This window comes from Acomys russatus, chromosome 1 (assembly GCF_903995435.1).
Source record: "Acomys russatus chromosome 1, mAcoRus1.1, whole genome shotgun sequence".
In the NCBI taxonomy this organism is placed as follows: domain Eukaryota; kingdom Metazoa; phylum Chordata; class Mammalia; order Rodentia; family Muridae; genus Acomys; species Acomys russatus.
In genome coordinates this window covers 66,315,410-66,339,131 of record NC_067137.1, presented here as the reverse complement: position 1 = coordinate 66,339,131, position 23,722 = coordinate 66,315,410, and the positions used below count along the sequence as shown (strand labels likewise).

General features: G+C 43.3%; 1 protein-coding gene across 2 annotated transcripts in view; it reads left to right on the top strand.

Annotated features, from left to right (window-relative positions):
* The first annotated feature begins 770 nt into the window (after positions 1–770).
* Positions 771–23,722, top strand: part of Baz1a (bromodomain adjacent to zinc finger domain 1A) — an 88,536-nt gene continuing 65,584 nt past the window's right edge. The window contains exons 1-3 of one of the 2 annotated variants that reach the window (XM_051145991.1): positions 771–870; positions 1,242–1,384; positions 15,084–15,362. In XM_051145991.1, the coding sequence (XP_051001948.1) occupies positions 1,272–1,384; positions 15,084–15,362 (392 nt within the window). In that variant the 5' untranslated portion in view covers positions 771–870; positions 1,242–1,271. The remainder of the gene's footprint in view (positions 871–1,241; positions 1,385–15,083; positions 15,363–23,722) is intronic. The other variant, XM_051145982.1, reaches the window with a different exon arrangement.

Here is a 23,722-nt window from a genome sequence, read left to right as displayed (position 1 = left end):
GCATTAAAACTGTTTTCATAGGTGAAAATTACTGATATAGGAAAATTGTTTTATGAGACATTTCATTGTTGATTCTAATTGAACTAAATGCTGACCTTAAATTACTTATAGGAGTGTATATATTACACTTTTTAAAGTGTGTGTTTAGTTTAAAATATGTTGGGGATCTTATAATTGTGATAACATTTCAAACTTGTGTTTTCCTGAGCTATCCAAACATTTAAATTGTTTTAAGTATTAAGACGGAGGTGTCAAGATAGGTATTTTCTTCAAGATGGATGTTTACCCATGCAAAATACTTTGCGAGTTTTTAACAATTTCGTTTCTCATTCTTCCCTTCTTCAAAGTGCAGTTTAAATCGGAATTGGAATCCCCTTTCCAGTTCAAAAGCTGAGCGCTGGTGGCCCATTGAAAAAGATGAAGGCTTTACTTCGTCAGCCATGTGTTTAAGGAACACTAGCGCTTTCCCTAGATCTTCTGGCCGATAATCGCAAACATGGAGGATGCTTCTGATTCTTCACGAGGGGTTGCTCCATTAATTAATAATGTGGCTCTCCCAGGCTCTTCGCCGTCTCTTCCTGTATCAGTGACAGGCTGTAAAAGTCATCCAGTAACCAATAAAAAGGTAGAAGCGAGAAGCGCAAAGCTCCTCCCCACTGCTCTTCCTCCTTCAGAGCCGAAAGTAGCTCAGAAACTTCCCAGGAGCGCGGAGAGGCGGGGAAGTGCCGGCGGGACGCGATCCCCGCGCGGAGCCCGGCAGTGGCAGCGCGAGCAGCGGCGGCGGCGGCCGGGAGAGACTCCGGGGCGGGGCGGGCCGGGCCCTCTGGGCGATCCTCGTGGGAAGGTGCGGCGGCTGGCAAGCGCTCGCAGGTGAGGGGCTCACGAGCCGGCGTCCCGGGGAACCGGGAACAAAGCGCGGCGGCGCCCTGGGGTCCGTCCGTGGCCGCCTAGCTCCGGGATGCGCCGGCTCGGCTCGGCGTCGAGCACATTGCCCGTCCCGGCACCCGGGGGTGCGGCGGCCCGGAGCGGCCCTGGGGGAGGGGGCCGCCGCACCACCCGCCCGCAGCGGGGCGTCCGCCCCATTGTGAGGCTCCCTCGGGGCGCGCTGGGGCCCCGGCCGCCCGACTGACTCGGCACACCGGCGGCGGCGAGGACCGGGCTCGTCAGTGACACAAAAGGCAGCCGAGCAGCCCCGGCGCTCCCCACCTTACCGGCTTTTCCTTTCCCTCCAATTTGCTTAGGGACGCGGGGCGGACGGGAGCAGCCCAGAGATGCCGTTGCTTCACCGAAAGCCGTTCGTGAGGCAGAAGCCGCCGGGAGACCTGCGGCCGGACGAGGAAGTTTTCTACTGTAAAGTCACCAACGAGATCTTCCGCCACTACGAGTAAGGCCGGCCGCGGCGCGGGCGCCGGGTCAGTGGGGACGGCCGCCCCCGCGCCCTTTTGTCTTGGCTGTCTCTTTCTCTCCCGGGCTCGTGACGGGTGGCCGGGCCGCCCCCCTCCCCCGCGGCGCGCCGTGACCGCGTGGGGCGGCTGGCGGCTGGGCCCCCGCGGAGGCCGGGGACCGCTCGGAGCCACCGCGCTCGCCGGGCGGGCGGAAACTCCCCGCCTCGCCCCTCCCCGCCGCGGCCGCACGCGCTCGGCCGCCGGTTCCGGGATCCCCGCCGGGTCAGCCTCGCGCCGCCCGCGGTCCCGCAGCCGGGAGAGGGAATCCCTGACCCCGAGGGCAGGAAACGGCCCGCCCGGGACTAGGTTTTATCGGTCGCGCGTGGCTTCTGACGTTTGGGGTGTGTGTGTTGGGGCGCGGGGAGAGGGCTGCCAGGGCTAAGGTGGGGACCCGGGCAGGAGTGGTGGCTCGCCCCAGGGGCGAGGGGATCTCTTCGCCGGTCAAGGGGGCGCGGGGGACACGGGTGTCCCGAGCGGCGGCCTCGCGTCCCGCGCCGCCTAGGCCTGGGAGTAAGCGACGCGAGCCGCGCGCTCGCTCTGTCACCGCCTCTTCTTGGTGACTAACTCGGGTCCCCCGGGAACTCGGCGTCTCCGCCCCCGGGAGACCGGCGAGGAAGAAGTCGGGCCGAGCTTGGGGAGAGGAGTGAGAGACAGCTGGGTCCCGGACGCCCTTCGTTTTCCTTTTCTTGTAGGCAGGAGCTGGGGCGGTGGGAGTCGGGAGAGGGTGGTTAGACCAGTTCAACTCCACCTTCAGTCTGTCGCCTCTTTATCGGCAACTGCCCCCCCCACCGCCCCCCTTCTCCCGCGCGAGCATGTGGGCCGCCTGACATGTGCCACAGCTTTTGTTTTGATAAGAACCCGAAGCTAGTGCAGACCAGAGAAGTAGCTTCAGCTCCCAGATTTTCAGTCCATTGCTTGGTACATCCAAGAGCTTCCCTGGCTCAGTGACACGAAGCGGCGCCGGTATGTTTCAGGGCCCCGGGTTTAAAACAGGGTCCCTAAATGAGAGCCTGAATCGATCAGTCACGGGAACGGCCTCACCCCCACCCCCACCCCTCTTTGCACGTTCTTTATCCTCCACGCAGACGTCTTTGTGGGTTAGAAACCTTGTGTTAATAGCAACCAAATACGATGTGTGTAGGAGGATTTCTGAGTGTGGGGGCCTGAGGGGAAAGGCTTGATCCTGGGAGGTCTCTAGTCAAACCCTGCAGCTGTCTGAGAAAGGAGTAGTGAGATTACAAAAATCAGTTCCAAGTAAGACACACATACCCCCCTTCAGCTCCCTAGAAGGGGTTACAGGTAAACTTGTTATATTTAGAGAAGCAGATAGTACTTTCATCAAATAGTACCTTTAAGTAGGAGTGCACAGCTCACTGGGCTCCTGTTCAGACTTGTTTTATTACTTTGAGTGCACTCATGTAACTTCTTAAGTGGATTTGAGTTGGGTAACTGTGCAAGGATGATGTCTTCATATTTTCTTCTGAAGTTTAAGCTAGAGTCCTTAATAACATTTCTGAACTTAAGAGTACCAAGAAAATAGTTAATATAGGCTTACATCCCGAGCTCCTCTTTCCTTTGATAGAAGCAATCTTTTGAAAGGCTCTTTTGTCACACACTCAGGAGACTGAAGTAGGTCTGTAAGTTCAAGGCTAGTCCGGGCCACAGAGTGAGCTTTGGGCTTGTCTGGAAGACAAAGTAAAGACCCTAAAAAACAAACAGTGCCTCTAACCAAACAACAAAAGAGGCTGGCCTCACTGTAGAGGGCGAGGTAAATTTGACTTTTATCTCCTGTGAATTAAAAATCCTTGGTGTACTTTGGTTCCTGAGATGAATTATTCTAATCATAGAGAAATCTGAAATGATAAAATAAAGATTTTTGGCCTCTTTGAGTTTGAAGCTAGCCTGGTGTACAAAGCAAGTCGAGGCCAGCCAAAGCCACACAGAGAAACCCTGTCTTGAAAAACAAGACAAAACAAACAAATATTTTTGGTATCCTAACACAAAAAGTGAGGAATTGTATGCTTTGTAGTATTAATATTAAAACATTTAAAGGTGGCTTAAAACAAAACAACAAAAAAATCTCTTATTTTCTCAGTGCTAAAGCATTGAGGTTTTGGAAGTCACAAACAGTTTAATAGAGGTGATTAATTTGGTAACAGATACTTGATCATTTGCCTTAAACAAAATTGCATTATGGTCTTAGATATTTAATCCTTATGGTTTTTGAATTGGCTGTGAAATAGACTGGCATTTAGTTGTGTTAAGTCTTTAACTATCTCCCCATTCTCTTATATGGTAAAAAATCTTCTTTTCAAAAATGCATTAGGGTGGATGGTATATGATGAGCTGTAGAAATAGAAGGAAACTTGCTTTAACTTACATCTTAAGTTGATTTGTATGAATTTAAGGATTACCTTTTATATTTTGAAAAACTTGTGTATTTGTCTGAAAACTTGCCTATGCTTGCTCACTTACTTCAATTTTCTTTTTATTTCTTGAATATAAGTTTCTGCCATAATTAGTGTCAGGGAGGTTTCTTTCAGCTTCCCAGCACACCTCTAACTTCCTGGTTAGTAGTTTGTCAGAAACTTTTCATTGCTGAATGATGTTCCGTCTCTGTTAAAGTCTCTTCCTCTTTCCTTCCTAGGCCAAGGTGGCGGTTACCTCTTTCTGGAGAATGTGCTAGGTTTCTCTGAGACCACATGTTCTTTAACACAGAGACTGTGACCAAGATGGACTGTCAGTCATATCACAGCACAGTTTCCTCCCCTCTCCCCACAGAGGGGGTTTCTCTGTGTAGCCTTGGCTGTTCTGGTCTCACCTTGTAGATCAGGCTGGCCTCCAACTCCGAGCGATCCTCCTGTCTCTGCCTCCCAAGTGCTGGGGTTACAGACATGCGTCACCATGCCCGGCTTACAATTTTCCCTATTTAAATGGTCTGGACTAAATGTTTCTGAAGTAATTGCTAACTTGTTTGACCTGTTCTCTGAGAAAAACCTATTACAAATAGCACATTAACTGTAGGCAAGTATACATGTGAAAGAGCATAATTTAGTTTCATGTCAGGTGAGGATTTACTATAATTTTGGTTGGCCCCCAATTTTTGTTTTTGGTTATGAATTGTTAAAAAAAAAAAAAGACAGTTGGCTCTGAATACTAGAAATTATACATCTTGGGGCTGGAGAGATGGCTCAGCCGTTAAGAGCACCGCCTGCTCTTCCAGAGGTCCTGAGTTCAATTCCCAGCAACCACATGGTGGCTCACAACCATCTATAATGAGATCTGATGCCCTCTTCTGGACTGCATGTCTACATCAGATATATAGAAAATAAATAAATCTTTAAAAAAAAGAAAGAAAGAAATTATACATCTTAAATATGGTTTCTTAATGATTTGTTGTACTATCCAGTGACTTTTATCTGTTTAGAATTGAAATTTTACATCTTTGAATCTATGTAAAGTTTAAAAATCTCTTCCACCTCAGACTAGTAAGCAGTTCAGCTTGTTTCAACCTGGAACAAATGAAATTTCCAATGAAATAGTTGCAGTGAAAAAGATTTGACTAGCTTAGAATACATTGTTTTTGTTGTTTATCACTTCCTTGTGTTAACTGAGCCCTTTTCATAAGTGAGGAAAGGTTTCAGGATATTGATTAAACTTTAGGATTGCAATTGTAATCATATCTTTAGCACTTGATGACACTAGGATTGTAATTTATATTCCTAAGGCCTTCGACTTTGCTTTCTGCCACTTACTCTCACATGGTGCTTTATATGAAGAATTCTGCCTGTTGTCAAAGGTTGTAGAAATGTGCACAAAGAAGCTAGAACTACAAGCTTTTCAAGTTAACCTCCTAGGTTTGTATAGATGGCACCATTCTCTGTGGTCAGCGCAGCATTGGCCTTTACTGTGTCCTCAGTGATTAAGCTCGAGGTAGTAAGTGCACAAATCAGGATGCTATTTATCTGTTTATGAATGACAAGTTTTGGCTGTGTAGCCCAGCCTGGCTAGGAACGTGAGCTCTTCCTGCACTTGAGCTCTGGGATTACAAGCATGTGCCACCACACCTGGTGCAGTCAATTTATCATGGAGCAAAATGTTTTTCATACCAGCCAGTTCTCACATTGGTGACGGGGTATGTAAAATCTAGTTACAGTGGAAAGCTGTTTGGTGAGCATGCACTTTTCAAGGGAATGTGGATAGATAGTCTTTCAAACTAGTGTCTTCAAGTTAGGTGTGTTTAGGTCTTTTGGGGGGATAAGTTGGCCGCATGTTCCTCCTGTTGTGCTCAGAAGTCATTTTTTCCTAGGATAGAGCAGAGTTTCCTAAATATTTTTTCAGCTCACTCATTCATCCTTCCTTCCTTCCTTTCTTGTTTTTGTTTTTTGAGACAGTTTCTCTGCCTTGGCTTTTCTGGAATTCAATTTATAGACCATGCTGGCCTTGAACTTACAGAGATCTGCTTGCTTCTGCCTCCCCAAGTGCTGGTATTAAAGGCATGCACCACCACCCTCAGCTTTCAGCTTTATCTTTCCTATGCTTAGCAGGTTATGCTGTTTCATGTTAACACAGAGCTTTCTTCAGTCAAAGTGTGTGTATCAGTAGTTGTATCATAATGGATTGAAATAATAATCCATTTTGTCAGCTGGGCGGTGGTGGCGTACGCCTTTAATCCCAGCACTCCGGTGGATCGCTATGAGTTCGAGGCCAGCCTGGTCTACAATGTGAGTCCAGGACAGCCAAGACACAGAGAGACCCTGTCTCAAAAAACAACAAAAAAATCCATTTTGTCTCACTATTGTGCAGCTTCTCAGTTTGGTTTTTCTTGTCCTCTGAGCTCGTCCACTTAACTATGTCCAGTGGATGCTGATCCTGAGTGGAGTAAGAAATGAGATCTGACACTTGTGTGGGACTCTGAAGGGATGACTTTTCTCAGCCTAAGAGTACGAGAGTATCCCAAGGTGCTTCAGAACAAGTTGTGGCGCGGGGCGGGGGGAGATAGATCTGTGAGGTCTTAGGGTCATCTTTGTTATATTGATGAGCACATGGCCCCCTGCATCATCTTTGTTATATTGACGAACTCGTGGCCCCCTGCATCATCTTTGTTATATTGACGAACTCGTGGCCGCCTGCGTGCAAGGGCTGATGAACTTAGGCTCCATGTCTAAGCAGTGCTGGGCGGGGAAGATGTTAGCAGTTAAGAACATTGGCTATTTTTCTAGAAGACGTGGGTTCAGTTCCCAGGACTCACAGTGCAGCTCACAACTGTGTGTAGCTCTAGTTCCAGGTAATCCAATAACTTCTGGCTTCCATGGGCACCAGGCATGTATGTGGTGGATAGACAAACATGGCAAGCAAATATCCACATACCTACTTAAAAAATAAAATCATAATTCTAAGGAGTCTTCACACCTTTAGCTTTCTTTGCCAACAAACTGGGTTTTAGGTTGTTTACTATAACCTGATGTTCATCAAAACACAGTGAAAACTGGGCCAGCAGGATGGATGGCTCAGCATGTTGGGTGTGGTGGCGCACATCTTTAATCCCAGCATTCTGGAGGCAGAGGCAGGCCAATCACTGAGTTCGAGGCCAGCCTGGTCTACAAAGTGAGGCCAGGACAGCCAAAGCTACACAGAGAAACCCTGTCTCAGAAAACAAGGGGAAAAAAAGGATGGCTCAGCACACCAGGTGTGGTGGTGCAGGCCTATAATCCTAGCACTTGGGAGGCAGAGGCAGGTGGATCTCTGTGAGTTTGAGGCCAGCCTGGTCTACAAAGAATACTAGGACAGCCAGGGCTGTTACACAAAGAAACTGTGTCTGGACACCACCACCCCCCCACTCCCGAAAAAAAAAAAACAAAAAAAAAAACAAACCCAAAACAACTCATGGATATATTTTGTTTCCCTTGTCCTATATATGGTGACTAAAGGTCCGGTTCTTTTGTTTTTGTTTTTAAAATTCTGTTATTCCTGTGCTTGCCCTCCTGAGTTGCCAGGAAGAAATTCCTCGAGTAGTTAAGCTCCCACTCAGAGACTTCAGATCCTACTCCTCAGGGCTGACTTTTCTCTTTTTTGGTTTTTCAAGACCAGGTTTCTCTGTGTAGCTTGGCTGTCTTGGACTTGCTTTGTAGATCAGGCTGGCTTCAAACTCACAGTGATCTGCCTGCCTCTGCCTCCAGAATGCTGGGATTAAAGGTGTGCACCACCACACCAGGCCTGCCCTTTCTCTTTTTATGTGCTCCTCTGACACTGTTTCCTTACTGCCCTGGTGATCCTCTTGGGGCAGGGTTTCTCAACCTGTGGGTCACAACCTCTTTAGGTGACCCCCTTTCACTGGGGTCACCTAAGACCATCAGGAAACACAGATATTTACATTAGGATTTATAACAGTACCAAAATTACAGTTATGAGGTAGCAAGAAAAATAATTTTATGGTTGTGGTCCTCAACATAACAACTATATTGAAGGGTCGCAGCATTAGGAAGGTTGATAACAACTGTCGTAGGATCTTCTCTGCACATAAAAATCCTTGACCAAAAATAAAACAAAATAAAATAAAAATAAATCCATACTTGTTTTGAGTCCATGTATACTATGGGTATTTGTTTAGAATTATCTCATTTAATTTTTTTACATAAACTTTTTATGAAGCATACCTCCATTTTATAGAAGAGGAACCACGTTCAGAGAGATTATGCAACTTAACCAAAGAAAAGTGATGAAGTCAGACATTTCCTCCCTTCCTCTGCCTAAACACACATAAAAATGAATGGACCATCCATTGAGGGTCTGTGTGTTTACTCTTGCCATATTTCTTTGGAGAGATTTTGAAAATGCTGAGATAATTTGTCTCCCTAGTGAGAAACGTCTCCAATATGATAAATAGTACAAGTGACATATTTCTTATGAGGCCAGCATAGTGGAAGCATGGACGAGGAGACTGGTTACTGTTGCTGAGAGTTGGGGAAGCTCTCAGATAGGGGACGATCTAAATTGGATCCTGAAGGATGAAGCTGGTAGGGCATGTGTGGAGCAGAGAGAGATGCTAGGTGGGAGCTGTAAAGAACCCTTTTAAAGCAAGGGAAACTATGGTACGAACAATACTGAGGCACGGTTTGAGTTTCACTTAGAATTGGTCGTCTTCACGTGCATCACTGTTAAGGACTTCCACATCCAGCACCAGGGCATGTCTCACTTTTATCAGTTTCTCTTAAGATTTTAACATTATTGCTGTTTTCTCAGCTTTGTAACACCTGCAGATTTTAGGAACCTGTGCTTTATGTCATCTCTGGCAAAGGCAGCAATTAAATAAAATTGCAAAATAAAACGTCATTAGAGTGGTTTTAAAAAATTAGATGCTTGCCTGGCCGTGGTGGCGCCTGCCTTAATCCCAGCAGTTGGGAGGCAGAGGCAGGTGGATCTCTGAGTTCGAGGCCAGCCCAGGTCAAGGCTACACAGAGAAACTCTGTCTCAAAAAACTATAAAATAAAATAAAAATTAGATGCTGTGATTTTATCTTTAAAAATTACTGGCTGTCTGAGCATGGTGGCGCATGCCTTTAATCCCAGTACTTGGGAGGCAGAGACAGGCAGATAGCTGTGAGTTCGAGGCCAGCCTGGTCTACAAAGTGAGTCTAGAACAGCCAAGACTACACAGAGAAACCCTGTCTCGAACCCACCCCCCCCCCCAAAAAAAATTACAGGCTGTTTATAACTGAGTGTAAAAATACATTTTTCACCTATCTTGCTGGTATCTTTAGTAATATAGGGCATGTTAATTCTGTTATGCCCATGTTCTAATCTGCTCCTATGTATGACCCTCTCAGGGAAGAAAACTATTTTTATTTTTGTGGGCAGGGAAATGCTTTAGATCTTCGCTATTGGATCGTCATGGAGCTAATCACATTTTGTATCTGGCTAGTAAAGTTTCTGCCTTTAAATAATGTACATTTTATGTTCATCTGAATTGTATATGATGTTCCTTAATTTTTTTCTCTTTTGGTTTTTCTTTTCTTTCTTTTTCTTTTTTCTTTCTTTTTTTTGGCTTTTCAAGACAGGGTTTCTCTGTGTAGCCTTGACTGTCTTTTTTTTTAACTACTTAAACAGTGTAATGAGAGGCCTCTGCTCTTGCATCTTCTCGATGGTTTCTTCCTTGAATTTGCCCTTTTAATTTCCTACTTGTTGGGACTTGGCTTTCCTTTCCAGGGTCTTCTTACGGTCTTTGTCCAACTCTAGCCTGGTGTGCCCACGTGGACAGTGCTACCATTAGCCTTTTGCTGCACTCGTTCAATGTAGATGACATACTTTTTCCTGTACACCTGGACCACTTTACCAATCTGCTGGCCTTTGTAGTGTCCTCGGAAAACCTGCACTTCATCGTGCTTTTGAATGGGCATTCTCTTTGGAAAGAGGGGGAAGACATGGTCTTCCGAATATGAGAAGGGGCATTGAAATGGCATTTGCAGTTCTTGCTTCGGTCAGAAGTCCCGAAGGGATTGAACTTCAGTTTGGCGGCTGTGATCCAGTGATAGCCACCTCCTTAATTCTTAAATCCACTAGGCTTTTTTTCTGATCCCCAACAAACAGTGTGTTGCACTTTGTCTTTTAGCTTGCTAACTAGAATTAGTAGACTTTAGAATATGTTAATATGTTTTTAGGAAAGATTTTTACCTTGCAGCTCAGAATTGTTCCTTATGAAACAATGGTAAAGAGGAAAGGTCATCGTATATTTTTGTGTGTGAAGGGACAGATAACAAGTATTTTAGGTTGTTCTGATCACAGTGTCTTCCACACTGCCATACAAATGAAGCGAGAAAGTAGGGAGAACATAGACGTGAGGATGTGATTGTGTGCCAGGGAAATTAAGTACAATAAAGGCTGCATTTGGCTTCTTCTTCTTCTTCTTTTTTTTTTTTCAAGACAGGGTTTCTTTATGTAGACTTAGCTGTCCTGGACTCATTTTGTAGACCAGCCTGGCCTTGAACTCACAGAGATCCACCTGCCTCTGTCTCCCAAGTGCTGGGATTACAGGCATGCACCCCCATGCCCAGCTGGATTTGGCTTCTGAGCAGTAACATATCCCTATCCTAAGGAGGATTATTGAAGAATACAGTCATAAATCAGGTGTGATTTATGTTAGCTTAAATTATTTATATTAAATAATACTTCTCACTTTGCGTTTTCTTTCTGCTTACAATAGTAAAACAAACTTGTAATGTAGATGTTGAAGAGACAGGGTAACCCACTCCTTGAAGTTGGCATTGACTTCATATTTGGGTGTGAGTAATGAAGGTTCAAGTGTGAGCAGAATGACAGGGTGAGCAGAGGTGAGGGTGTGCATAGAGATGGCTCTGCTCTGCTGGGGTGATGACGACAGAGCCACAGTGGGGGAGTCTTGTTTTACCTCCTACTTCCTGAGGGTTGGACTCTGTGTACAAATGTAGCAAAAACTGTCCAAAGACCAAAGGAAATAAAAGAACACGAAGGTTTTGCAGGAGATAAGAGGAACCTCATGGGAGGGAGCAGGGCAGCTTGTATCATTCAGTTCCTATCCTGGTTTGTTTTGTATTTTACATCCACCCATCCGTCTATCTAATTTTTTTTCTCCCTATCGTTTATGTGCACGCACATGAGTTTGTATCAGTCACAAAACGTGTGAGAGTTCATTCTTTGTGCCATGTGGGGTCAGGGAGTCAAACTCAGGTCAGGCTTGGTGACAACCTGCTGAGCTGTTGCACTGGCAATTATCCTCTTGTTCTACCTGGTAAAGTGCTTAGTGGCTGCTTGTGGCACTTATACCATTGTTCACTTTGATAATTTTGGACAAGGTTAAGTCTAGTGTCTGTCAAAACATGCTTTATATTTAACTGCCACCCAGCAGAGATTTCAGATGCCTTATGGTGCACCGAATATCCTAGGTACTTGGCTGATAGAGCTAAAGCTTGGCCATGTGGGCCATTAACCACTTGGAATACTTTGGTGTGGGTGGTAGAATCTAATATACAAAAATGTAAATGTATATTCATTTTATTCTGTATGCTTGAAAATCACTTTTAGCTATATCTTTGTCTACCTCTTAGTTAATAAATTACTATGACATAAGATTTCTTGCTTATTAGAAATAGGTTCCCACCCACCTCCACTCACTCATCCCCACATACACACATACTGGTATTCTTTAACTTTATGCTTTTTTTGTTTTTGAGACAGGGATTTTCTGTGTAGTTCTGGCTGTCCTAGAACTTGCTCTGTAGACCAGGCTGGCTTCAAACTCAAGAGATCCGACTGTCTCTGCCTCCCTAGCACTGGGATTAAAGGCCTGTGCCACCACTTACCACCAGGGTAACCTTTCTTTCTTTCTTTCTTTCTTTTTCTTTCAACTATGAATGACACTTTATTCAGTCGTTTTCTTTCTTTTTTGGCTTTTGGAGACAGGGTTTCTCTGTGTAGCCTTGGCTGTCCTGGACTTGCTTTGTAGACCAGGCTGGACTCGAACTCACAGTGATCCACCTGCCTCTGCCTCTGCCTCCTGAGTGCTGGAATTAAAGGCATGTACCACCATGCCCGGCTTCAGTCTTTTTCTTTACAACTGAAACTCTAGAATTCAAGGGTCTTGCCTGTGAGCTTCTTGTACACACCAGAAAAGGTTTCCTCCTTATGCTCCACATTGCTCTGCTCTGCTTTGTCTAAATGATCCTTTATGAGCCGCCTACCATCCAGTTTCACACGGATCCTCATAACCAGAATTTAACTTGGGAAGACCAAGCCCTCAAGGATGGCATCATGCTCTGCTGTCGGGGTGCCGCTTCTGGAGCGCTTCTACTTATTTTTCTTTCAGCTTTTCCGTGTTGCCAGAATCCTCCTCTGAGCAAGGAAGGCTACCTGCTTCCCACTGAACTTTTTCTCCAACTCACAAACTAGCTGGATTTGGATTTTCTGGAAAGATTTCAGCTGAGGAGCTGATACAAAAAGGCTTCGTCCTTACAGAGTGCCGGCTTAGAAAGACGCATGGCTTCGTCCTTATGGAGTGCCGGCTTAGAAGGATGCACAGCTCTTGCGAGAACCACTTTATGCTTTCTTTAAGACCTAAGCTTAATACCACTTGGAAAAAAAATGTTCTAGAATTTCCTGATCCATTTTGCCTGCTTCTGAATTCTCTTGTTAGTATACCTGTTTGTTTCTTATAAAAAAATAACCACTTACTGTTACATCAAAATATACTTCAAAAAAGTCTCTTCCTATAGATTTGAAGTCATCTAAGTTGTCATCTGTGAGTTTTTTTTTAAAGATTTTTAATTAATTTATTTATTTTTATTTATTTTTGTTTTTGTTTGTTTGTTTGTTTGAGACAAGGTTTCTCTGTGTAGCCCTGGTTCTCCTGGACTTGCTTTGTAGACCAGGCCGTCCTATGCCTGCCTTTGGCTCCAAGTGCTGCCATAACATGTGTGTGCCACCCCACCACGCCTGGCTGACAAGATTCTTATTTTTAATTACATGTATGTATGTGGGTATATGCATGTGAGTGCAGTTACCTTAAGGGGCCAGAGGCATGTGATTCCTGGGAGCTGGAGTTACAGACAATTGTGAGCTACTTACATAGGTGCTAGGATTCATACTCAAGTCCATTTAAAGAACAGTAAGTGCCCTCTCTTAGTAAGTGCTCCCTCTTCCTCTGTTTTTTTTTTTTTTTTTTTTTTTTTTTTTTTGAGACAGGTTTCTTTGTGTAGCCCTGGCTATCCTGGAACTCACTTTGTAGACTAGGCTGGCCTTGAACTCACAAAGATCCACCTTACTCTGGCTCCCATGTGCTGGGACCAAAGGTGTGTGCCTCCACTGCCCAGCTCACAGTAAGTGTTCTCGACCACCAAGTCAGCTTTCCAGCATTGCTCATTGTCACCATCATTATTATTTTTGTTATTGTTGTTGCTGTTACTTCATTTTATTGTGATTGGTTTCTTTTTTTTTTTAATTTTATTGCTGTCTTGATATATGTACAAATGAAACAATCCTAATAAGCATGCTCCAAATGATCTTTAAAGAGCTTATAGGGATAATATGTAAGATAGAGACACTAGCCAGGAAGTAGACCCAGGCCGTTTTAAGAGCGATAGAAGAGTTCAGGAAGGCAAAAGTTGCGAAGAATGACTTGCTCATACTGTTCACATAGTTCTGCAGAGAAGGACAAAAGTTTACCATGGCCCTTCCAGTTGGGTACCTGTTATTAACTTTTTGCATATGTTACATTTTTAAAATTTAGAACCTCCTCGTAAGATGATGCAGGAGTACATGTTAAATAAAAATTCAAACAATGTGGAAATGTTTAGGGCCATACACATAAGTCTTTTCTTCCCATAGGAACATCTGTTTACAGTGTGTCTATAAAGACACATTTTTGTGGTTATAATATATGTGTGTGGGCTTTTTTTTTAATTCAGTTTTTTTCTACCCAATCTCCCTTTGAAGTTTTTTGATTTCATAGGTTTCTTGAACTTTAAAAGGAACTAGAGACCTTGGCTTGGTGGCGCACGCCTATAATCCCAGCACTCGGAGGCAGAGGCAGGCGGTTCTCTGAGTTTGAGGCTAGGCTGGTCTACAAAGCGAGTCCAAGACAGCCAAGGCTACACAGAGAGAAACTCTCTTGAAAAACAAAACAAAACAAAAGAGAAGAAACTAGGTATATACTTAGAAAATAAAGGTTCATAGTAAGAAATTACTTCTGTTCAAAAAGGCACTGCACATAGAATAGTAGTTTTATCCTATCCCTAGCAGTTACCATGTGCTGCTGTTTGGTTGGTTTCTGGCACAGGCTCTCAGGTAGCTTAGACTAGCCCTGATCCTCCTGTCTCCCCCTCCCAAGGGTTGCATTTACTGGCATATGCCAGCACTCCTGGCACTGTGGTTTATCTTTTGAGAGAGACTTAAACTGTAGCTTAGGCTGAACTGGAACTTACTTTGGAGGCCTTGAAAATGTTGGGATCTCCTGCTTAAGCCTCCTGAGTGCTGGGGTTGATTACTCACGAGTGAGCCACTTATTTGCCTGCTTTTTATTCACCATTTCCAGAATCTCTGCTTTTGCAAGTTTTTTCTTCCTCACCCTCTTTCCTGCCTTCCCTTCCTTTCCTTTGTATTGTTGTTGCTTCTTTCCTTTTTCTGTTTTGTTTTGCTGCAAATGTTAAGTCTTTTCTTACTGTAAAAAGAAAATAAAGGAAAGCTCAAACTTGAGATAAGGTTGTTTGCCCCTTTACCCCTCTTAGATTCAGACTCTTGCACTGCTTACTCACTGACTTTTCATCATGTAAAATACTTAGTTTTTTCTCTTATTGTTATATGCCTAGATTTATTAGTTTTCCACTATTAAGGTTAATTTGATATTAGTGTTGTGAGTGCTTTTCAACAAAAAGCTTGAAAGTTAAAAGGAAAAGAAAGGTCGACTCTGCTCTCAGTTTGGTTCTAAACTTCAGACCGGGCACAGCTGATCCAGCTGTTGCTGATACCACGTCTACACTGCAGTGTTAACATCGAGCTGTATTAATGAATAACTTAACGAGGTGTCTAGGGGAAAAGATCATAAAGGTGTCAATTTTAATGTAAAGTCTATGCAATGATAGGTAATGGGATTTTGTTTTTGTTTCTTAATCAGTGACTTTTTTGAACGAACCATTCTGTGCAACAGCCTTGTGTGGAGTTGTGCTGTGACGGGTAGACCTGGACTGACATATCAGGAAGCACTTGAATCAGAAAAAAAAGCAAGACAGAATCTTCAGAGTTTCCCAGATCCACTAATTATTCCAGTTTTATACTTGACCAACCTTACCCATCGTTCACGCTTACACGAAATTTGTGATGATATCTTTGCATATGTCAAGGACCGCTATTTTGTTGAAGAAACTGTGGAAGTCATTAGGAACAATGGTACAAGGTAAAGTACTTTTAATTTTTCATCTTAATAAGCATAAATTGCTCAGAAGTCAATATATAGCCAGGTGTGATGCTACATGCCTGTAATATTAGGGAAGCTAAGACAGGAGGATTGTGAGTTCTAGGCTACCTTGGCCCATGCAGCAAGACTGTCTAAAACCAAACTACTTCCCAAAGGTGAAATTTGGAGAAGGTGATCTGAGGAAATTTTTCCTTTTGCTTTCATCTAGCTACCCTGTTAGCCCACAGATTTATTCTGTGGTAGCTACTTTTTACATATCATTTCATTTATGTGCTACCAAAAATATGTACATGTGTGTTATACATCTGTTCAAAACATACATAAACATTGTCCTTCTCCTTTTAATATAATAAGTAATGTTCTCTATAAGCCTTCACTTGAAATATATTTGAGATTATGTTCCATAAACCATTTAACTTAGTATAAATAAATTCCTTTTTTTTTTTTTTTTTTTTGTTATTCGAGACAGGGTTTCTCTGTGTAGCCTTGGCTGTTCTGGACTCACTTTGTAGACCAGGCTGGCCTCGAAACCTACAGAGATCTGCCTGCCTCTGCCTCCGGAGTGTTGGGATTAAAGGATTAAAGGTGTGCGCCACCACCGCCCAGACTAGATAAATTCCTTTTTACATAGACATTCCATATTTTAAAAGCCTAAAAGAATGGCATCTACCATATCCTCATACTAGATAATAGTTTAAATATACTTGTATATTTTGATGGCTTATAGTATTTTATTTAACAAAACTAGAATTATGTTGAACATAACAGTCTCCTTGTATCTCTCTCTCTCTCTCCCTTTTTGTTTTAGTTTTTTTTTTTTTTTTTTTTTTTTTTGAGACAGGGTTTCTCTGTGTAGCCTTGGCTGTCCTGGACTTGCTTTGTAGACCAGGCTGGCCTAAAACTCAGAGATCCACCTGCCTCTACCTCCTTGAGTCCTGGGATTACAGGCATGCACCACCATGTGTTGCTGTATTTCTGTCTCTTAAAAAGATTTTTTTCACATACCTTTATTGAGACTCTAGTCTACACAAAGCCCCCCCCCCCCCCGACAACTCCATAAACTATATGTGGTGGTGCTCGTCTGTGGTCTCAGCACTCCTGCACCCTGTAAGGTAAAGTCAGGAGGTTAGAAGTGCAGGGTGCTCCTTTGCTACATCACAAACTCAGAGCCAGCTTGGGATAGATGAGACCCTGCCACAGTAAATAGAACAGAGAGAAAACAAAAATGCTCCTATTGCTAGCCCTGCTAATACCGTGCTTGTAATACTCAAGAGCCAGGAGGATTGCCACGAGGTCAGCCTTATGTATGTAGTACCAAGCCAGCTAGGGCTGCATAGGAAGATTTGTCTCAAAACAAAGACAAAAAAAGCCGGCCATGGTGGTACATGCCTATAATTCCAATAGTTGATGGGAGGAGGCAAGAGAATTAAAAGTTCAACGTTATCCTCAGCTACATACTGAGTTCGAGGCTAGCCTGGACTATAAGAGAACTTGTCTTAACAATGAAAGGGCCAGAATGATAGCTTGGTTGGCAAGTGCTTGCCTCACAAGCGTGAGGACCTGAGTTTAGTCTCTTAGAACCTATACAACTAAAAATCAGGCAATAAAAAAAAATTTTTTTTTAAATCAGGCAATAATAGCATGAATCTTGTAATCCCAGCAAGAAAGGGATGGGTAACTAGCAGATTCCTGGCTTTGTTGGCCAACTAAGGACAGCCTACTGGACAAGGACCAGGCCAGTGAGAGATCTTGTCTCAAAAAAACAAAACAAAACAAAAACAAAAACAAAAAACAAACAAAGTGGATACCATCTGAGGAAGGACAGCTGAAGCTGTCCTGTGGCTTCCACACTCACGCAGGCACAGCAGTACTCTAGGTGACGATGTGTGCACAGGTAAATGAGGACTCATGCCTGTAACCCCAGCACCTGGAAAACTGAGGCCAGGAGGATCACTGTGAGTTCCCCATCAACCCGAACTATAGACTAAGACTGGTTCAAAAAATAAAGGAAGAAAGGTCATGGTGTAAATGTGATTTTGGAGACTAATGGTTCATCTCACGGTGTGATACCGTGAGAAAGCAGATTATTGTGTTTGTAGGAACAATGGACACATATTTGGGGACTGGCTCTTTTTTCCCTTATGGCTAATGGCATAATGGCATTCCCTTATGGCAAATATGTCCTACAATTTATAAATTCTTGTGAAATATAAACTTTTAGGAATATGGCTTACATATAAAAATATAGTGATTTTTTTTTCTGTATCTTTTGTCTTAAAAGTAGGAATATATAGAGGTGTATACACACACACACGCGCGTGCGCGTCTATGACAGTACTGAGTTGGGAATCCTTTTAGAAGGGGGAAGTTTGGAGACAGACATTTCATTGAAACTCATTAGGAAACACACCTGTTCTTGTTGAACAGTCTGTAAAATACAGGAGATTGTTTTTCTACGGGGGTGGAGAGATGTCTTAAGTGCTCGTCCAGAGAGCCTAGGTTCAGTTCCCAGCACCCACACCAGGAAGCTCACAACCTCCAGTCACAGCTGCTCCAGGGTGTCTGGCTCCCATAGGTGCCTATAGGCATGTGACATATGCTTACACAGGCATATAAATAAAAACAAATCTTTAAAAGATGAAATTGTCTTCTGAACAATAATAAATCTTAAGTTTCCTTATATATTAGCCATTCTGTAGCCTAGTCTAGCGTTGAACTCAACAGTCTGCCTGTCTCAGTCTCCCATATTTACTGGCCTTTTTGATGTTGTTTTGAGACAAGGTCTTACTGTGTAGCTCTGGCTGTACTGGGATTATGTAGAACAGGCTGGCCTTGAATTCACACCTGCATCCCAAATGCTGGGATTAAAGGTGGCCTTTTCCTATTAAACTCCCTACCCCCACCTCACCAAGACAGAGTTTCACTAGTGTTTGTTGGCCTGGAATTCACTATGTAGACCAGGCTGGCCTTGAACTCAGATCCATGAGCCACTGCCTCCCATAGACCACCATAGACATTAAAAACTTTTAATTACAGTTATTTATTCAGTTTTATGTGTGGGTGTATACCATGGCACACATGTGGGAGTGAGGTGGGCAGGTCCTTTTTTTCTACCACGTGGTCTGGGTGCTAACTTCAGGCTGTCAGGCTCGGCAAGCAGGCACTTTTGCACATTGAGCCTTCTCACTGGCTTCTATATTGGCCTTTAAGTTGTTGTTTTATTTTAAATTTTATTTATTTTATGTATATGAGTGCTTTGCCTACATATATATATATCTGTACTGTGAGCATGCCTGATGCTCACAGAGGTCAAAATAGGGGCTTTGGTTCCCTTGGAGCTAGAATTACAGATGGTTGTTAGAGACCATGTGGGTGCTGACAACCAAACCAGGTCCTCTGTAAGAACAAAAGTACTCTTTTTATTTTTTAGTTTTTGAATGTAACTTTTTAAAAATTAATTTATTATGTATACAGTACTCTGATTGCATATACACCTGCAGGCCAAAAGAAGGCATTACATCTCATATTGATGTTTGTGAGCCACATGTAGTTGGCTGGGAATTGAACTCAGGACATCTGGAAGAGCTAACAGTGCTCTTAACCTCTGAGCCATCTCTCCAGCCCGCAAAAGTACTTTTAAACCAACCACTGAGTTACCTTTCCAGCCATTTTTTTTTTTTTTTTTTTTTTTAATCTCAGGCTGGCCGTGAATCTGCTATGTAGTCCAAGATGGCTCTATAATCCTGATTTTGTCTCTACTTCTAAGTGCTGGGTTTGACCATTCTTGAGATTACACCTAAAGTTTCCCCCTATCATATACAGCATTCTAATTATGTTCTCTAAAAATAATGCATAGAGCCCTTCATAGCTGCACGCACATGTATTCTCCACTACTTAGCAGACTGAAGCTGAGAAACCTTGAGGGCGAGGCAGTGAAGAGATCTAGGGCATAGCTTTCATTTGAAAGGTGAATGCTGAAGAGAGTAGACCCTTCAGGGCATCCTGCTAGGAAACAGCCGCCTAGGGCAAGTAATAGTAAGTGCAATTGAAAGGAGAGTGCCTGAACAGGTAGAGCCTTCAGGATACCCTGCTCGAAAACAGCTGCCTAGGAAGTGGTTCCCTAGGTTTAGCTGTAGAAGCTACTGCAGCTGTGGTATTTCCAAGGGAGAGGAAAGCTGGCATTCTTCTCTCTGCTTTGGCCAGCTGGGTTACAAGTAGACTGTTGCCACCCACTGTGCTGCCATGCCTTCATCACCATGTCCTCAGAGGTCGCTTTTTATCAGATATTGTCACAATAAGACATACATGGAAAGGGAGGCTAGTTGGAGAAGTGATGGAAGCCCTGATTTTAAAGAGAGTTGGGCAAGGCTTAAAGTAGAGAATTTTAAAAAAAGATTTATTTATTAAGTATACAGTGTTTCTGCCTGCATGTATGTCTGCATGCCAGAAGAGGGCATCAGATCTCATTATAGATAGTTGTGAGCCACCATGTGGTTGTTGGGAATTGAACTCAGAACCTTTGTAATAGCAGGCAGTACTCTTAACCGCTGAGCCCTCTCTCCAGCCCCCAGGAAGAGAATCTTAAGAAGTATTTAAGTTGCTTTAAAAATATTTATTTTAGGTGTGTGTGTGTGTGTGTGTGTGTGTGTGTGTGTGTGTGTGTGTGTACACCAGGTCTGAAGACAATCTTTGGAGTTGGTCTCTCCTTTTACTATACATGTCTGGAGGATCAAACCTAGGTCCTCAAGCTTGGGAGCAGTCATCTTTAGTGGCTGGGTTGGCTCCCTGGCTTTCCACTTTACCTTTTCTAAGACTCAACTATAGTTCTTTATGAGGTGTGAAATACCATGATCTACTTTATATGCATGCCCTGTTTCTGTGTGACAATCAGTAGAAACACCGAGCGCCTCCTTTGTGCCAGATGCTGACTCAGGCTATTGACGTAGCATGAACCCCAACCACCAAGCAAACATGTATGTTACTTCTCAAAATGCCAGACATGGTCCCTGCCTCAGGGCCTTTGCACTTGTTCAACTTGAAAATTTTCCCCATATATCAAAATGGTGGTGTTTACTTTCTCCATGTGTTTCCTTGCATTCTTGTTTTGGAGGCCCTTCACTTTCCATCTGAAATTCAGCATTTCTTTGTCCCAACACTTTAAACTTTTTATTTAAAATGATGAAGAAGATGTGAGAAAAGAAAAATGATATTTTGATTTTCAGTGATTGGTGAGATGTAGAGGTCTGGCCGCCTTTGCTGTCACTTAGGCCCAGACTGTACCTCTTGGTTTCATGGACATACTGCTTATGTTTTCATGGGGACCCCACAGGCCGGGTCCTGGTCTGGGCTTCATACATATGAAAGAGATTAAGATTTGCTTGAGTTCAGTTGAGAGGAGTGTGTGTGTGAGTGTGTGTGTGTGTGTGTGTGTGTGTGTGTGTGTGTGTGTGTGTGTGTGTGTGTGTCTCTAGGGGATGCACACACACATAGCCTGTGAGAGTTGGTTTTTTCCTACTATGTGAGCCCAGAGGACTGCACTGGCTTGGTAGCAAGCACCTTTCCTCATTGAACCATCTTGCTGACCTTAACTTTGTAGTTTTTTTGGAAGGCCAATATTGATAGTGGAAGGCTAAGGCTTAGAATTATACATACTTCTTTGGAAGTCATCTCAAAGATAAAAATGAGAAAGAAAATGTCAGAAAGAGAGAGAGGAAGAAGAAGAAGAGGAGGAGAGGAGAGGAGAGAATTTTGCATTTAGATAATATTATCTCTCTCTCTCTTGTTTTTTTGAGACTGTGTAATAGCCCTGGTTCTCTTTGTAGAACAGGCTGGCCTCAAACTCAAAGAGATCTGCCTGCCTCTTCTTCCTGAGTGCTGGGATTAAAGGTGTGTGCCACCACACCCAGCTGAATTTTTCTTTTTAAGCAAAGGCTGTAACTCACTTTGTAGAGTGTTTCCTGGCATGCAGGAGGCCTGTGTTTCATTATTAGCATGGCATAAAGTGTGCGTATGGTAGAGGTAGAGGGATCAGAAGTTCAAGGCAGTCCTCGCTGACACAGTGAATTCATGGCCAGTCTGGGCCACATGGACTTGAACTCTTTAACTTTAGACTCAGGGGTTACTGTATTTGGTCTTATCTCTTTCCACTTAAATTTTGGCTAAAATATATAAACAAACTTAATAGATTAGAATTGTGCCTGCCACCTACCTGCCAATTACCTGCATAAGTTTTGGCAAATTATTTAAAATTACTTGTCTCTCACTGGGAAGAACATGCAGAGAAATGAGATTAGAGTCTTTTGTGATATTGAAAGAGATAAATACTCTGGATTGGCTCATCTCAATAGTCACTTTTTATTTGCCTCATTTACTCTTCTTCCTTAATTTTTATTTTATTTAATTTAAGTATGTGGGTGTTTTGCCTGCATTTATGACTGTGTACCATGTGTGTGTCTCATGCTCTCTGATGCTAGCAGATGGCATCAAATCCCCTGGAACTGGAATTACAAATGGTTGTGAGCTGCTGTGTGGGTCTTGGGACTCAAACCCAGGTCTTTTAGAAGAGTAAAAAGTGTTGTTTTGTTTTTACTGATACAGGGTTTCTCTTTCTCTGTAGACCAGGCTGTCCTCTAACTCATGGAGATCTGCCTGCCTGTGCCCCCAGAATACTTCAATTAAAGGTGTGTGTCATTACCCGCAGGCTATAACGAGTGTTCTGGGCCATCTCTCCAGCCTTGCCTCATTTATTTTTACTTATCTTCCTTTTTGCTCAAGTGTGCATTAAAGTGTTCCTCTTCCCTACCAAGACTTTCCCCCACCAAGAGATCAGATGCATTCAGTATGGTGTGGTTATAGACAACTTTCTACTCTGAAGTAAGCAGTCAACTGATTTTTAGGCTGTTCGTGATGGCACACACCTTTAATCTCAGACTGTGGGAGGTACAGACAGGAGAATCTCTGCGCCTGCCAGAGCTACATAATGAGACCCTGTCTTTAAAAAAATCAGACAAAAAATATAAAACCTTCGCTTTGCTATGGCATAACAAGAAGACCAGCTGACGGGCTAAGATAGGGAAAGAAAGCCAGAACTGGTTGGATTCTCGCCTTCCCAGTCCTGATTATCACCTGGTTTGCAAGCCACATGCTCCCACATTTGTTTTCCTCTACTACTTCACTGTCTATAGAAAAGGACAAGTGGTCTTGTGAAAAGAATATTCAATTGGAAGACAGATTCTTTGTGGCTATATTATATCAATAGGCATGAGAGAGATTTTACTATCTTTATAAATGTAGACACAGAGATCAAAAGAAGTTAGGTGGTTTGGGGGTATAAGTTATTCAGTATATTTTTCTTTCTTTTTTTTTTTCTTTTTTTGGTTTTTCGAGACAGGGTTTCTCTGTGTAGCCTTGGCCATCCTGGACTCACTTTGTAGACCAGGCTGGCCTCGAACTCACAGCAATCCGCCTGCCTCTGCCTCCCGAGTGCTGGGATTAAAGGTGTGCGCCACCACGCCCGGCTTTTTTTTTTTTTTTTTTTTTTTTGAGACAGGGTTTCTCTGTGTAGCCTTAGCTGTCCTGGAACTCACTTTGTAGACCATGCTGGCCTTGAACTCCCTGTGCCCAGCTAGTATATATTTCTTGACACTGGAGTTAGAATAGTGAACCAAGCAGGCCTGGAGCCCTCATTCCAGCCTTAAAAGTACAGAATACAAGATGTTAATTCAAATAGCATAGTTTCTTAATATTGTCTCCCTGGTTTTGAATTCTGTCATTTATGTGCAGTTACATGACTCCAAGCAAGAAATTGAAGCTCTCTGAGCTTTAGACTTTTTAAGATTTATTAAGCCGGGCCGTGGTGACGCATGCCTTTCATCCCAGCACTTGGAAGGCAGAGGCAGGCGAATCACTGTGAGTTTGAGGCCAGCCTGGTCTACAAAGCAAGTCTAGGACAGCCAAGGCTACACAGAGAAACCTTGTCTTGAAAAAAACCATAAACAAACAAACAAACAAAAAAGATTTATTTTAAATTCGATGAGTTTTTGCCTGCATACATATCTATACACTACACGTGTTCTTGGTGCCTGTGGAGGCCAGAAGAGGGTGTTGGATCCCCTGGAATTGTAGTTACAGATGGTGTGAGTCTCTAAGGATGCTGGGAATCCAACTTGGGGTCCAAGAGAAGCAAATGCTTTTAACCACTGAGCCATCTTTCCAGCTCCATCATTTAAAAACTATTAAATGAATCTTTGCCATATAGATTTGCCTCACAGAATGCATGGACACAATGAATGTGAATCTTTTTAATTGTATTATGTATGTAGTACTGCTATTTTATGTAT